The sequence below is a fragment of the Ovis canadensis genome, chromosome 1 (assembly GCF_042477335.2).
Source record: "Ovis canadensis isolate MfBH-ARS-UI-01 breed Bighorn chromosome 1, ARS-UI_OviCan_v2, whole genome shotgun sequence".
NCBI lineage: Eukaryota > Metazoa > Chordata > Mammalia > Artiodactyla > Bovidae > Ovis > Ovis canadensis.
The window spans coordinates 125635768-125650752 of NC_091245.1; the positions used below are offsets into that span (position 1 = coordinate 125635768).

General features: G+C 39.3%; 1 protein-coding gene across 8 annotated transcripts in view; it reads left to right on the forward strand.

The window, feature by feature from the left end:
- Nucleotides 1-14985, forward strand: part of SYNJ1 (synaptojanin 1) — a 94516-nt gene that overhangs the window by 27485 nt on the left and 52046 nt on the right. For all 8 annotated transcript variants that reach the window (XM_069548921.1, XM_069548923.1, XM_069548924.1 and 5 more), the window contains exons 3-8: nucleotides 172-258; nucleotides 2118-2385; nucleotides 5839-6064; nucleotides 6781-6864; nucleotides 12107-12168; nucleotides 13753-13849. In XM_069548921.1, coding sequence (XP_069405022.1) covers nucleotides 172-258; nucleotides 2118-2385; nucleotides 5839-6064; nucleotides 6781-6864; nucleotides 12107-12168; nucleotides 13753-13849 — 824 coding nt within the window. The remainder of the gene's footprint in view (nucleotides 1-171; nucleotides 259-2117; nucleotides 2386-5838; nucleotides 6065-6780; nucleotides 6865-12106; nucleotides 12169-13752; nucleotides 13850-14985) is intronic.

The following is a 14985-nucleotide window of genomic DNA, read 5'->3' on the forward strand; positions in this document are numbered from 1 at the left end:
ACTATTAAAGTTACAGGTTCGAAAAAAGATTTTATGCAGTACATTTATGTTAAGAATATCAGACTTAGATTCAGACTTTAGATTTTGGTAGACTCTGGCTTTATAGCTAAAGCGAATCTGATGTTTCAGGTCCTTTTTCTTATACTAAAGCTTTTTTTTTTTTTTTCATAGCATCAGCAGAAAAAGAGGCAATCAAGGGTACATACTCCAAAGTTCTAGATGCCTATGGACTTTTAGGTGTTTTACGATTAAATCTTGGTAAGTATTCAGTACAATTCAATCTATTTTTTCATTTCTGTTTTTGTAATTTTGAAGATTGATAGAGATGATTTCATAGACTCTGTATTTGATCTGTGAGTATAGAAGCCTCTTAACCTTGAGGTGATTGTTCCCTGAAAAGCCATGCTACATGCTTATGCTCTCCTGATTTTAAATTCCAGAGGCAGCGTCCTGTCTGAACACTTGAAGAGATCAGTAACATTGTTAGAAGAGAAAAATAAGCGCATTGCCCTTTCTTTTTTTGCTTCAGTGCACTTAAGGAAAGATGTCTTAGAACACACACTGTTTCCCCTGGTTTGTGGTGGAAAACACATCTGTTTTATACTCAGAACATCTCAGCTTGAGCCTATCTGCCATTCAGTGTCACCATGGGCTGCAAAGTAACATTTGTGATCACCAGTTCTACAACAGTGTGACTCAGAGTGTGGCCCACGGACAGGTTACACTCCATGAGCTGTTTTGTTAGCGGTCTGGATGAGAAAAGAAGCTGGCACCGTCATGCAAATCAACACATGGCTTCCTTCATTGATAAAGTCTTACTGTGGAGGAAAAAAAGAAGTCAGCTAAACCAAATAGTGAACTTAGTGACGCAGTTTTCTGTTCTGGAGCAAGCACCTGTTCTCACTGAACTGGTAACTGAACTAGTTCATGGGTCGTACTTTGAGGAGCGCTGGTCTTGTCCAATGGAGATGCGCCATTTGTTATGACTGTCACACGTAAAGCACTGTGTGTGCGTGCGTGCTCAGTCACTCAGTCATGTTGACTCTTTGTGACGACGTGGACTGTAGCCCACCAGGCTCTAATGTCCATAGGATTTCAGGCAAGAATACTGGAGTGGCTTGCCATTTCCTCCTCCAGGGGATCTTCCCGACTCAGGGATCAAACCCAATTCTCTTGCATCTCCTGCATTGGCAGGCAGATTCTTTACCACTGTGCCACCTGGGAGCGCTTAACTAGTATTGTCCTGGATCATCCTCACGGTCCAGTGAGATTTGTTTTAATCTCATTTTCTTTTTTTATTTATTTTTTGGCCACCCCTCGTGGCAGGTGGGATCTTAGTTCCCTGACCAAGGATCGAAACTTGGATCCCTGCATTGGAAGCAGAGTCTTAACCCCTGGACCACCAGGGAAGTCCCTTAATCTTATTTTCTAAAGGGAGGATATCTCACGTTGCATATGTTAACACAGGAAGTTAGTTGATATAATAAGTAGTGGAGAAGCCAAGATGCAGGGCAATTCTGCCTATGTCAAGCCCCCACATGCTCAAAGTTTACCACTGCTGAATTTCACCTTCAACCTCACTGCACAGGATTTTTGTCAAAATTAGATGAAAAAAATCGCTATGAAAGTTTTTGTCAGCCAAATCACTTTATAAATTGTTACCAAAGACGTTTTCTTCACATAGCAGCAACAGCAGCAGCAGTTCACATTTAAATGCCATTTTTTCAACCTTACTGTTTATGAAGAACTCTCAATTCATTGTCTTGTCTGAACTTCTTACAATCATAAAGGAAAGATAGGGAAGATAACACCTACATTTTAAAAATTTGATAAATCTTACACACTTTTAGATTAAGTAGAGGAATAATTTCATAAATGTAAGATTATTCTGTTAATGTTTAAATGTTTCATCATACTAAATGTATTTAAACAAGGATTTTTTTTCCCCAACTTCTGCCAAAATCTAGTTGTGAACTTAAATATGTCTGTGATAAATTTAAAATAACGACACTGTCAGATTTTAAAAGGCAGAGACACGAGAAGAAAGTTGGAAGAAATTTTGAATAGTTTGTAGAATATTGGGACTTCCCATCCCATTAAGTCTTTGGTTTTTGCAGGTGATATTATGTTACATTATCTGGTCCTAGTCACTGGATGTATGTCCGTTGGAAAAATTCAAGAATCTGAAGTTTTCCGAGTTACTTCCACTGAATTTATATCACTGCGAGTTGATTCTTCGGACGAGGATCGCATTTCGGAAGTTCGAAAAGTTTTAAATTCAGGAAACTTTTATTTTGCATGGTCTGCATCCGGAGTCAGTTTGGATCTGAGTCTTAATGCCCACCGTAGCTTGCAAGAACACACAACTGACAATAGATTTTTCTGGTGAGTTTGTATTATGTTTCCCCTTGTGATCATGTGCAGTGCAGCCACTGAGTGAGCTGGAACATGGAAGGCACACCAGTTATTTCTAGAGCTGGCAACGGTGGGCACGGCCAATTGAGAACACCGCTCTTTACTGTTGTGGGATCCTCAGTGGAGCATAGCAGATATCTGCCATCATTTTATTAAAGTAGTCCTGTGATGTGAAATCCATTTACTCTTCCTGATCTAGAAGGACCTTCCATTTCAGACATATATTTAAAATATTTATTTTTAAATCAGGAAGGAATTAATCATAATAGAATTGTGTTACTCATATGTATGGTTCTTAGTTTGAGATCTCATCTCTGGCAACATTTGCCTTTCTAAGCCTGCATTCCCGTATTTTTAATTGGAAGGTTGTAAGTAGATGATTTTGATTCAAGAGCAACCGACTACAAGGAAGTAGTATGCTGGGATCAAGTTTAGTACTGTAATAAAATGAGACTTTAGGTAACTGTGACATATTTCAGGATTATGCAAGAAGGTGCTGTATTGTAAATATCCATTAATGGGGCAGCAGGACCCATGTGACTGTAATTGGTATCACTTTATTGGAACAGACCAGATCTCCAGTATAGTCATTCTCTTGTCCACAGTCAGCATCGCTGTTGAGTTTTTTCCTTAACACAATGGACAAATTGTATTTCAGTTGTTTACCTACATTATAAGGCCAAAATCCAGGACTGTGCTCACAGCTTCCCTCAGTAATGCAGACTCTGGGGGTTCCCCACTGTATACTTTCTCTCTCTCCCACTTTCACTATCTGCCTGAATGGTCCTGGAGAAGGCCCTGGGGGTCAGAGGGCTCAAAGTCAGCAATACTAGGACTGGAAACTACATTTAGAGCAATAACTTGGTAGCTTGTAGCTCCCATAGAAGTGTCTTGGCCCAGAGTGGCATGGGGGAGCCAAGAGCGCAGAGGGAAAAGGGGCTTTGGAGCGCTGTAGCTGGAGACTTGGAGCCTAGCGGAGGGTGAGAGGATGGTGGAGGGGAAGGGAGGGCGTAGGAGAGACAAGTGGCAGTCCCGTCTGCTCATGTCAACCCTGCACTTTTCTGATGGAAGAGACACTGATGTTTCTGAAGAAGGTGATGGTGTTGCAGCCAGTCTTAGGGCAGCTGTCTTTACCTTTCTTCCCTCTGCTCTTTCTAACCCCACATTTCTTAGATTGAGAGAGAAAAGTTTCCCTGCCGTAATCAGAAGTCCAGGCAGGTGCAGATGCATTGGCTAAATGGCCAGCAGTTAAGAATATCACGAAGCTTAATCCGTGGGAATAATTCTTTTATCTTTTCATTCAGTTATGGGTGGAGGTGGGGGCCAATTTAGATAACAGATTGAGGTTTATGGGCTGGAAACAAGGCTGAGCAAAGAGGAGGCTGAAATGCCAAAGGTGAGTTTTGCTCACTTTATAGTCTTTAAAGGTTTGCTAAGGATTAGAGTCTGGAGCTTCACTTTGCATAGAAAAAGGAAAGCTTTTAGAATTCATTATGCAAACCCTTGCAGCTTTGTAGAAATATTTCCCAAGATACAGCCAGATAAGTTCTGTAGCCAGAGACTGGCAAACACCTATCCCAAAAGCCCGTGTAGTTTTACTCCACTGGGGATTTGAGGCTGCTGCCAGTTGAGAGTCGAGTGTAAACTTAAATAGAATTAAAACAGCAAGGTGTTGACTGTGAAGAAAAACGAAAACTGACAGCAGAGGGAGAAATTCTTTCTGAACAAATACACAGCTCCCACTGCTATTTAAATGGGGGACAGTCAGTCTGTCCTGCCTCTGCTATGATCTGGGCCTCAGCTGTGGTGTTTGGACGAACTGGGTCACAGCCAGTTTGAGCTTTGCCAGATCAGATCAAGGTAGATAATAAGTAAAGTGTGGAAGCTGAAGTCATGTTTTTAAATTAGTAATATTCATCGGATTTAACGTTATCCCAGGAGTAAGCCTACTACTTGCTGACTTTCCAGTATGCTTTCTTGAATGGATAAGAGAGGCTGGGGTCATCTCTGGTTTATCAGGATTGCAGGTGGCTGCCACCTGTTTGCTGTCCCCTGCAGCGTAGCCTGAAGTGATGGGGACTGGGGAGACTGCTCCAACAGCATTGATGTAGATTCTTAACAACTCTAAGCCTTCAAGAAAATGCTGTCCATTGTTTTTATACCTCTTTAAGACAAGATAGTGCAAAGCACTTAAGATTTCCTCTTAAACTGGTAGTTTGAAAACCCAGAGAACCAAGCTTCAATATTCTAGCAACTTCCCTTTTGTAAGGTGCCTTTATTATCTGCAAGTCCCAGAGAGGAAGTTTTTCTGCACAACAGCATATTTTACTTGGTGGTGGTTCGGTGAGGAGTTTGGGAGGCCTGTGGTTCCAGCCTCCAGCCTTCCTTTGGAGAAGGAAATGGCAACCCACTCCAGTACTCTTGCCTGGAAAATCCCATGGATGGAGGAGCCTGGTAGGCTTCAGACCATGGAGTTGCGAAGAGTCGGACCAACTGAGCGACTTCACTTTCACCTTTCACTTTCATGCATTGGAGAAAGAAATGGCAACCCACTCCAATGTTTTTGCTTGGAGAATCCCAGGGACGGGGGAGCCTGGTGGGCTGCCATCTATGGGGTCGCACAGAGTCAGACACAACTGAAGCAACTTAGCAGCAGCAGTGGTTCCAGCAGAGCCCCTGAGGCAGGCAGAGGGATGTAAAGATGGCCAGTGTGGCAGGTCCCCAGCCCCCATCCCAACTTTGGCCATGACAACTCCACTTTTAATCTGTTTTCTGATCATCAGGTTTTTCTGTGTGTTCATTTAAACAGAACTCTCTGCCCTGAAAAAGATTGGAAAGTAGGCCCTCTCTGTTACCTAGAATATAGAAGTATTTGGAGCGCTGGGAAAACACTAGACAGGCATTAATGTGGTAACTGCTAGCTCATGTAACTATTTAAATTTAATTAAAATGGAGCCTATAAAAGTCAAGGCTTAAGAAAATCTATATATGAATTACCTGGAGTTGTGTGTGGAAACACTTTTTGAAACAAGTGGTAAATACATTATGAAGAAGGACATAACAAATGGGCCCAAATGCTAAAAACATAGAATATGTGCTGCTTTTGCATGGCCCACCGATCACATGTCCGAGGGTCTCCCTGTCTGGCCCTATCCGCCAGTCCCTGGCACAGTGAGTGTAGGTAGGTTGATTTCCCTTTGGCGCCTCTGAAGTCCCAGGGGCGCTGTCTTAGAATGCACGCCGTGTTGTGCAGGTGCTGCGTGTATGTGCTCATCGCTCAGTGCGCAGTCACATCCAGCTCTTTGCGACCCAGTGGACTGCAGCCCATCAAGTTCCTATGTCCATGGAATTTTCCAGGGAAGAATACTGGAGTGTGTTGGGGAGTGCTTATCATGCTAATGCAGTCCTTTCTTTTTCTGTTAGGAATCAGTCTTTGCACTTGCATCTCAAGCACTACGGTGTGAATTGTGACGACTGGTTATTACGCCTCATGTGTGGGGGAGTAGAAATCAGAACAATTTATGCTGCTCATAAACAGGCAAAGGCTTGCCTCATTTCCAGACTAAGCTGTGAACGAGCTGGGACCAGGTTTAACGTCCGGGGAACAAATGATGATGGTCACGTCGCCAATTTTGTAGAAACAGAACAGGTATATAGTGTTTATCTTGCTTAATTCATGTGTTAGAGGGAAGTCACAAAGAACAGTTGCAAAGCAGATTTTTATTTGATTCAGAACTCATTTTGACATCTGTAATGCCATTTTATGATTACTGTTGGCTACTTGCGAGCCTTAAGAAAGGTTCGTCAAAAACAAGCTTATTTAGGTATGGCTCTTCAAGTAAGTAACAATTTGTTCTAATCAGCATGACGTCATCATTGCCTTAAATTGAAAATCTTCATTTACAAAGCTAGACAATTTAAGAAAAGTGGGTTTTGATGAAATTAAGTCAAACTCAACTCTTAAAGTTAGGCTGAGTACCATCTAAAAAGAGAAGTTACATTATTTTTGGCTATGTAACTATGTAATTGTAAATTCAGGCCTTGCCCTCAATCCAGTTTAAGTCTTCAGATTAGTTTTTAAAAATTAGAAAAAGGTAAAGAAAAACAACTAAATGAATTCAAAAGGATTCCTTTTTTTAAAGTTGTAATGCTAATGCTTATATTTTCACTATTTTCTTGGTTAATGTTTATAGAACTATCACTAGTTGAAAAAAATTCAGCTTATTTATGGCCAATTTTGACTATTTTGTTAGGATAATTTGTTTATGAGAGGTTGGTCAAGAGATATAACTGTTAGTAGATTTGTCTTCTGATGTAGAGGTAACAACTTTGTGGAAGTATTTTACCCAGTACTTTTCTCTATAGGTTGTGTACTTAGATGACACTGTTTCTTCCTTCATACAAATCCGGGGATCTGTCCCATTGTTCTGGGAGCAACCAGGATTGCAGGTATGTGTTTTGATGTTTAGTTTTCTTTCTTTTTCTCTTCAGAACTTTTCATATTTTTTTTAAGCTTTCAGGTTAGCTTATTAGTTCCTTGGATAATTTTGTTACTCAGTCAAATAATGTTACCTGGATTTATAAATAAATTGTATACAAATTCTGGAACTGTCCTAGTTATTCTTTCCTTCAGTGTTCTTTCAAATATCCATAGGAGTTCAGCTCCCGTATTTCACATTAAAATTTCAGTGTTTTCATGGCTTGTTGATTTTCAAAGTGTTTCTGTATTTACTATCTCCATATATAACAATTTAGTGTCTGTAGGCAGAAAAATGTAGTAGTTAAAACAAAGCTTCTGAAACTAAGCCTCTCAATTTGAATCCTTACACTGCTAGGCTGTGTGATCTCAGGCAAGTGATTTAACCCCTTTGCGTCAGTTTTCTTATCTGTAACATGGTAATATTAGTAGTTCCTACTTCTTAGTTGCTTACAACCCTTACCTAGTTCTGACCGGCCAGAACTAGGTAAGGGTTAGCTGAAATGACACCCCACTGCAGTATTCTTGTGGGAGAATCCCAGTCCATGGGGTCGCAGAGAGTTGGACACAGTTGAATGTCTGAGCACGTTTGTTGTTATTAAGAATATATCTAGGAATTCCCTGGCAGTCAGTGGTTAGGACTCCATACTTCATTGCTGAGGGCCCAGGTTAGGGGAACTAAGGGGAACTGAGATTCTGCAAGCCATGCAGTATGGCCAAAAAAAAAAAAAAAGAGGAACATATCTGCTGATGAAATTTTACTTTGCAGTTTGTAATGATTTGGAACTTGTCATCTTGAACATTGTTCTCTATTTTGCTTTCTTATCTTTTTACCCCCAAACTTTCCTTTTGTTTAGTAAATGTCTAATCTTTAAAATGTAAGATTTTTTTTCACATTAGTTCGTAATATTGGATTGCCCATACTAGTGTGATTTTTGCATTTTATTTTTATTCAGACATGTTTAGTCCCTAAAGTATTCATTTTGGGCTTCTGATATATACTGCCTAGTAAATTCTGTGCCTTAATCTATACTATTGAGGAAAAAATGTACAGGAAAAAGAAAATGTTGCCTTCATTTACTTTCATTTAGTTCACAGCTGGGTCTCTCTTACATTCTAGGATGGTTATTGTGGAGAAATTGCACACCACTTGAATCTTTTCAATAAGGGAGCTTATTCAAGACAGACTAAGAATTAACAAGGATTAACACTGGTGTTGCTTTGCTAAAATTCTCAAGTTCTTGTCAACACCAGTTTGAGTCATGTGGGTTTCATTTTTGGCATTTTGGCATAACTTACATAGATACATTTCTTCCTGGGTCTCCCTTAGGAAAGAATACCAACCCTACCCCATTTCTGTTTTTGTGACCAGAGAAGGGTGTTTGGAATATTTGCTCTAAAAAATTTCTAAATCCCTGCTTTGATGGGAGGTAAATGCTTTTGGTTTAGAGATAGGCTAGTGTAAGAGATTCTTCTAGTCTATTTATAGACCCTCTGTTTTACTGCTTTCTGTGTTATTTTCTTAAGAAGTTCAGAATTACAGTGTTTGGTTATTCAGTAATGTTGGGTCCTGAGTAGTTACATGGAGGGATCCTCCTTGGATGGGACTTCCTTCTTTGTTCTGTGGCCTGTGCACACAGATAATCTGGCTGGATAATGTCATTTGATTATGGGCCGACAACTGTAGATTTGAAAATTGTGCCTTTCTTGATAGAGATAGTAATTTTTGAGACCTCAAGACAGTCCAACAGTTCTGCCAAATCATCACTGAGCTGGCCTGTCATCTTGGGTTTGGTTGAGGGTTGGGTCAGTGGTTCCCAGGTATTCAGCTTAGTAGTTTTTAAAGCCAACCTTTCTTTGACCTGAGATGGGTTAGTTTCATGAGTATCTTTTATCATTTTCCCTACCACTCTAAAAGAGCAGTTAACAGAGGAATGAAAATAATAGAGACTGACTTTTTAAAATAAAAATACCAAGGCCCTAAGTTCATGTTTGACTTACAGCAGTTGTTGGGTGTCCTGAGTGTGCTTAGGGCTGGAGTTTATTTTCAGGGCTCCTCCTTCAAGTTAGTCACTTAGTGAGCTGTTTCACTTCAGTGGTCACAGACAGAGAGTCCTTCCTTGGCAGTTGTCCCTTGTTCTACCTCTTTTCCTCCATGATACATTCTTCTCAGGTTCTTGAAATATTTTAAAGGAATCTTTGAGAGTGATTTTGAAATACAGATTCATGGCCTCAACTTCCCATCAGCTGAAGTAGAATTTGTTGGAGTAGGGCCAAGAAATCTGCATTTCAACCAGCTACCTGACCACTCAGATTAGAGAGCTTGCTGGTAGTGGATCCTGCCAAGGTGGCAGTGGATCAGCTGCTTTCGCAGCGTATCCAGACCGCCTGCTCCAGCGGCCAGCCTGAGCCAACCAAGGCAGCCCTGTGATGCGTAATCCCTGTGCTGTCTGAGGTCTTGGACTTTTCATTCCCACTTCTGTCATCTTGGTTAAGATCTTCATAGTTTTTTCTTGCCTGAAAGATTCTTACAGATTTCTAACTGGTCTCCTCTCATCTTTCTGGCAGTTCTTAATGAAAAGTGAAGGGAAAGTGTTAGTTGTTCAGAGGTCATCTGACTCTGCGACCACATGGACTGTAGCCCGCCAGGCTCTGCTGTCCATGGGATTCTCCAGTCAAGAATACTGGAGTGGGTTGCCATGCCCTTCTCCAGGGGCTCTTCCTAACCCAGGGATCGAACCCAGGTCTCCTGCATTGCAGGCAGATTCTTCACCATCTGAGCCACCAGGGAAGCCCCTTTGCACTTTTGCTCTGTTACACTTATCAGATCTAGGTACCCATTTCTTCATGTTCTTGCTTCCTCTGCCTATCAGACTTCATACCTGGCTATTTTCTAATAGGAATCCTCTGCTTTCAGAATGAAGGTTTGATGTTCCTCAGTAGCCAACTCAGATTTCATGGAGTGGATTCTAGTCATTCCTCCACACTGATCTCTTCATGAAATTCTTGAGTTCATCTCCTGTGTGTCATTCTGTACACATTTGGGTAGATAATCTTGTATCCTATGAGAAATTCAGTTTCTATAGTGATGCCTCAGAGAGAGCTTGCAGTCTGTTTGGGGAGACAGTCCTTTTATGGATAAGGCAAATATCAGTATCAATTAGCTTGAGGCGTAATAAGAGTTGTCATAAGATGCTACACAGATAAGAGTGACATTTTAATTACTGGCAACTCATTAATTTTATTTATGATTTCCTTTCTTTGAAGTTATTTAGCATTTATAATGCGTAGTGTTCCTCTGATACTATATTATTGATATTAATTGCTTATATTAGTCTTAAAAGATGGTAAGCTTCCTGAGATTTATGCCCAGCATGGTATGGCACACTGAACTTTTGGTTGAATTCAAGTTCCAGAAACATGTGAACACAAAGCGGTAATATTGCTAGAAGATGATGTCCCGTACCACTCTAGTATTCTTGCCTGGAGAATTCCGTGGGCAGAGGAGCCGGGTGGGCTGCCATCCTTGGGGTCACAAAGAGTTGGATATGACTGAGTGACTAACGCTTTCACTTTCACCACCCATGAAATGGTTTCTAAAAATATCTTTGATGCAACTTAAAAAAAAATTGGGTAAATGGAAAATTTTATTACATTTACGTAACTCTTAAGAAGTTTTTCTTTAACATTAAGTAGCAAAACTTAGTCTCGTCTAACCAACATATTGCTGTAAGAGTTATGAATTGTAGGTAGTTTCATATATGTGTTGGGGAGCAGGTAATAGGGAACAACTACAGCCATTACCAAAAAAAAATATGAGAAAGCTTGTATTTTTTTTTCGCCTTCTTGACATTTAAGAGTACTAGTGCAAGATGAATGTTAATGAACAAACAAAACGCAAAGTCTTGGACTTTTAGAGAGTTAGAGGGCAACTACCTGAGATGACTCCAAAGAAAAAGTATGAACTTCGTCTGACGTTTCTGTCTCCTAAAACGCACAAATGTGTCTTGGAACACACATCTTTCAAAGCTTAAGATTTTAAACAGACTATTGTGTACTAGAAATAAAATGAAATAAAGATGTGACATTTGGCTAATCAGTTTCTTACTAAGAAGGAAAAGCTCTAAAGAGAGTCCACTGATTTCTCAGGACAGTCATTCAGTCATCTCGGCAGGAGAGGGAATGCTGAATGAATGATAATACTGTTAATTCAGTTTGGGACATGGATGAGCATTTAGAGCTTATTTTCTGGTTTTCAGCTGGTCATCAACTGCACGGCTGATTTGGCACTTCTCCTCCACGCCACCTTTAACATCACGTTATTCACAGATGAGCCAGGATGAATTCCAGGGAACCTTGGGCCCACAGTCTCAGGGAAATATTTACAAGTGAAACTCAGGGAAATAATCTGGTCTTACTGTTGTATTTCTTCTTGGCATCTTTTATATCTCTTGATTCTGCCTAGAGCTTTTCCTTCTCTCTCCCACTTTTCCTATATGAGAAAAGAAAAACTGTAGCAACACAAAGTAGGTAGTTATTTTCCATCTTGTTTAATTCTTAAAACCCAAATTTCAAAATATGCTGTTGTTTTAGTTGTGTGCCTGAGAGATTGACTTGGAAAGTCTTTTTCCAGGAATGGTTATTTTTAATCTGTGGGATCTTGGGGTGAGAGTAGAGTGAATAGCGTATTCAGCATAACAGAGAAAAAAATATGTAGACATTGCACTTGTAGGCAGTCTGAGAGAGTAGATGTTTTGGTCAGGAGGCCTTTATTGTCACGGGAATCTTTTTTTTGGAATGAATGATGTTGCTATAAGAGGACAGGTTTCTTCACTTGGCTGGGTTTGTTCTTTTGTGGCACGAATGACAATGTCTGTTGACTTACAAAGGGCACATATTTAGAACTTAAGATAATGTATATGAAAGCACTCTTAAAATTATCTTACATAAATAAAAATTCCTGTTAGTTTACCAGTGTTGCATAATGCTCTGATTTCTAGTTTTTGTTGTTTTTTTTTTAAATGAAGTTGTGTTTTAAAAGATAAAAAGGAGAAACCCCTAGAATTTATTTTTTTAAGAGAATATCACAAATGACAATTACTCAGCTTGCTACTGTGTGCTTAGCAACTGAATTATTACATAGAGTAAACAGTGCTATTTCTTTTGTCTGCATGTTGGCTTCTGGTACAATTAAGTATATTTTTCTTGTCTTAGGTGGGATCCCATCGTGTTCGTATGTCAAGGGGATTTGAAGCCAATGCACCTGCTTTTGACAGGTAAGACTGATAACTTTTCTATATTGCTGTGAGTTTTGATGTTGCTAAGCAGTGAGATTAGTTGTATTTACTGCTTCATTTCAGCTTTTGAGCTCTTAAATAAAATTTCTTCTTGACTCTGATTTAAGTGGAAGACAGTGACACTCTTAGGAATTCTAGGAGTGGTGGCAGTAAGTGTGTGGGTCTTGATGTCTTGGCCTAAAACCTACCTCTGATGGTTGTGTTTTCCAATATGGTGGCTATTAGCCACGTGAAGCTAGCTCTTGGGCATTTGAAATTGACTAGTCCAGATTGAGATATGTTGTAGGTATATAATAGGTACTGGATTTCAGACCTAGTGCAAAAAAAAATGCAAAACGGCAATATTTGTTTTATATATCAATTACATGTACAAATGATATTTTAGTTGTATTGGATTAAATAAAATATATGTAAATTAATTCGACCGTATGGTTTTTACCTTTTTAATTTGCCTTCTGGAAAATTTTAAATTATATCTGTGACTTACGTTGTATTTCCTGTGGATGACATTGCTTTCTAGCCTCTAGACTGATTACAAGCTGGAGAGACTAAAGGATCCTGTGTGGGGCCTATTTATCTTAAGGCTGGAGCTGTTGAGGAGCTCTGAATCCACATGGAGTAGGCAGTGTCCTCACATGTGAGGTGCAGCTCAGTGCCCTCTGCCCTCACTGCCTTGCCAACCTAGCTGCATGGCTCCTGGTTTCCATGTCCACCCAGCATTAGCCTCAGGGTGGAGATGGGGGCCAGATGACTCTGAAAGCCCTAGCATTAGCTCAGCGCGGTTCAGTTGCTCAGTCATGTCCGACTCTGGAACTGCATGGACTGCAGCACGCCAGGCCTCCCTGTCCATCACTACCTCCCGGAGATTATTCAGATTCATGTCCATCTAGTCGGTGATGCCATCCAACCATCTCATCCTCTGTTGTCCCCTTCCCCTCCCCACCTTCAGTCATTTCCCGCATCACAGTCTTTTCCAGTGAGTCAGTTCTTTGCATCAGGTGACCAAAGTATTAGGAGTTTCAGCTTCAACATCAGTCCTTCCAAAGAATATTCAGGACTGATGTCCTTTAGGATGGACTGGTTGGATCTCCTTGCAGTCCAAGGGACTCTCAAGAGACTAATGGAAAAACCAAAGCTTTGACTAGATGGACCTTTGTTGGCAAAGTAATGTCTCTGCTTTTTAATATACTGTCTAGGTTGGTCACTAACTTTTCTTCCAAGGAGTAATCATTTTTTAATTTCATGGCTGTAGTCACCTCTGCAGTGATTTTGGAGCCCCCCAAAATAAAGTCTGTCACTGTTTCCATTGTTTTCCCATCTATTTGCCATGGAGTGATGACAAATAGATGATAAGTTGATAAGTCAGAGAGAAAATTGCATTAACTGACCTTTCACAAATTCAGAGTTTTGATTCCACGTGAAATGGGTTTGTGTATAGTTTTGCCAAACCTATGAGTTTAAAATACTGCCGTGTAGGTCCTGGTTTAAAGTGGGTTCCTGTTTATTGAAAAAAGTTTTTGACTTACAGTTGACATATACTTACTTCCTTTCTACCTTTAACAGGCATTTTAGGACACTTAAGAATTTGTATGGTAAACAAATAATAGTAAATCTGCTTGGATCTAAGGAAGGTGAACATATGCTAAGTAAGGCTTTCCAGGTAAGTGATCATTTTTTCCTTCTGTTCTGGCCCATGGACACCTAGAATGGTATTTAAAAAATAATAGTCAAATTCTTCCAGGAATAAGTTCTTCCTGGAAGAAGATTGAATACTTGTTGGAACCATTAGTTCTTTGAAGGAAGTTAGGCAACAATTTAGGGTAATCTTGCTGAAATTGGGATTATAGAAAGCTTTCAAGGCATTGACCCTGTTTTCTAATCTGCTTATTCATGTAGTGGAGAAGAAGAATACCCTCCTCCTAAAAAATGTTCATCAGTCACTGGCAGAATCATACCAGGCAGTTTCCCCCTTCATCTGTTCATTGTTTTGCCTAGTTCCTACAAACCATAGTCACTGTTTTAAATCTGTGAAATTGTGAATAAAGCATTTGTATACACACAGGACTTCTTGTACCAATGAAAGAAAATTTGAGAATTTCACATAAGAACCTAAAGAAATGTCTAACTTCTAAAGAAAACACATTTTTCATAAATATTTATTGGATCAGTAATGAATTGATATAAATTATAGTGTTATATAAGATCATAACCTTAAACAAAATGGCTAGAAAACATTTTCTCATATTAATGAAGAAAGTTAATGAAGTTAATGAAGTCCAGGATTAATTATTTGGCTATTTTGTTTGAATATCATTAATAAACAAGTTATACTTTAGAGAGTGACTTTTTATTGTAAGCTTTTAAAACATTTGTATATATTGAATGAAGGTATAAAAATGAATTCTTCAAATTTTGATGAGCTTTTCCTTAGAAATCAATTACTTTGCTTTGAGATTCTGTAATAGATATAAATAGTCATTATATTTTTATGGTAAAAAATGAAATGCTGGTTGTTGGAAATAATTTTTCATTTTCTAAACCAAATGAGAATGTTAAGTTCCCTGATAATAATTATGTAAGACCTAACTAATCTCTCTGGAATAGTATAGGAGGTTTTAGGAAAGGATGCTATAAGATATTAGTAAGTAATTTTTCATTTTACTGCCAGTGGCAATGAAAGAAAGCTTTGTGAAATTAATAAGATTTCAAGGACCTGCTTAGATTTTCATTTAAAATAAAAGTTTCATTTGTAACATTGTGTTGATACAGTCATATTTGGTTAACATTTAAATGAAT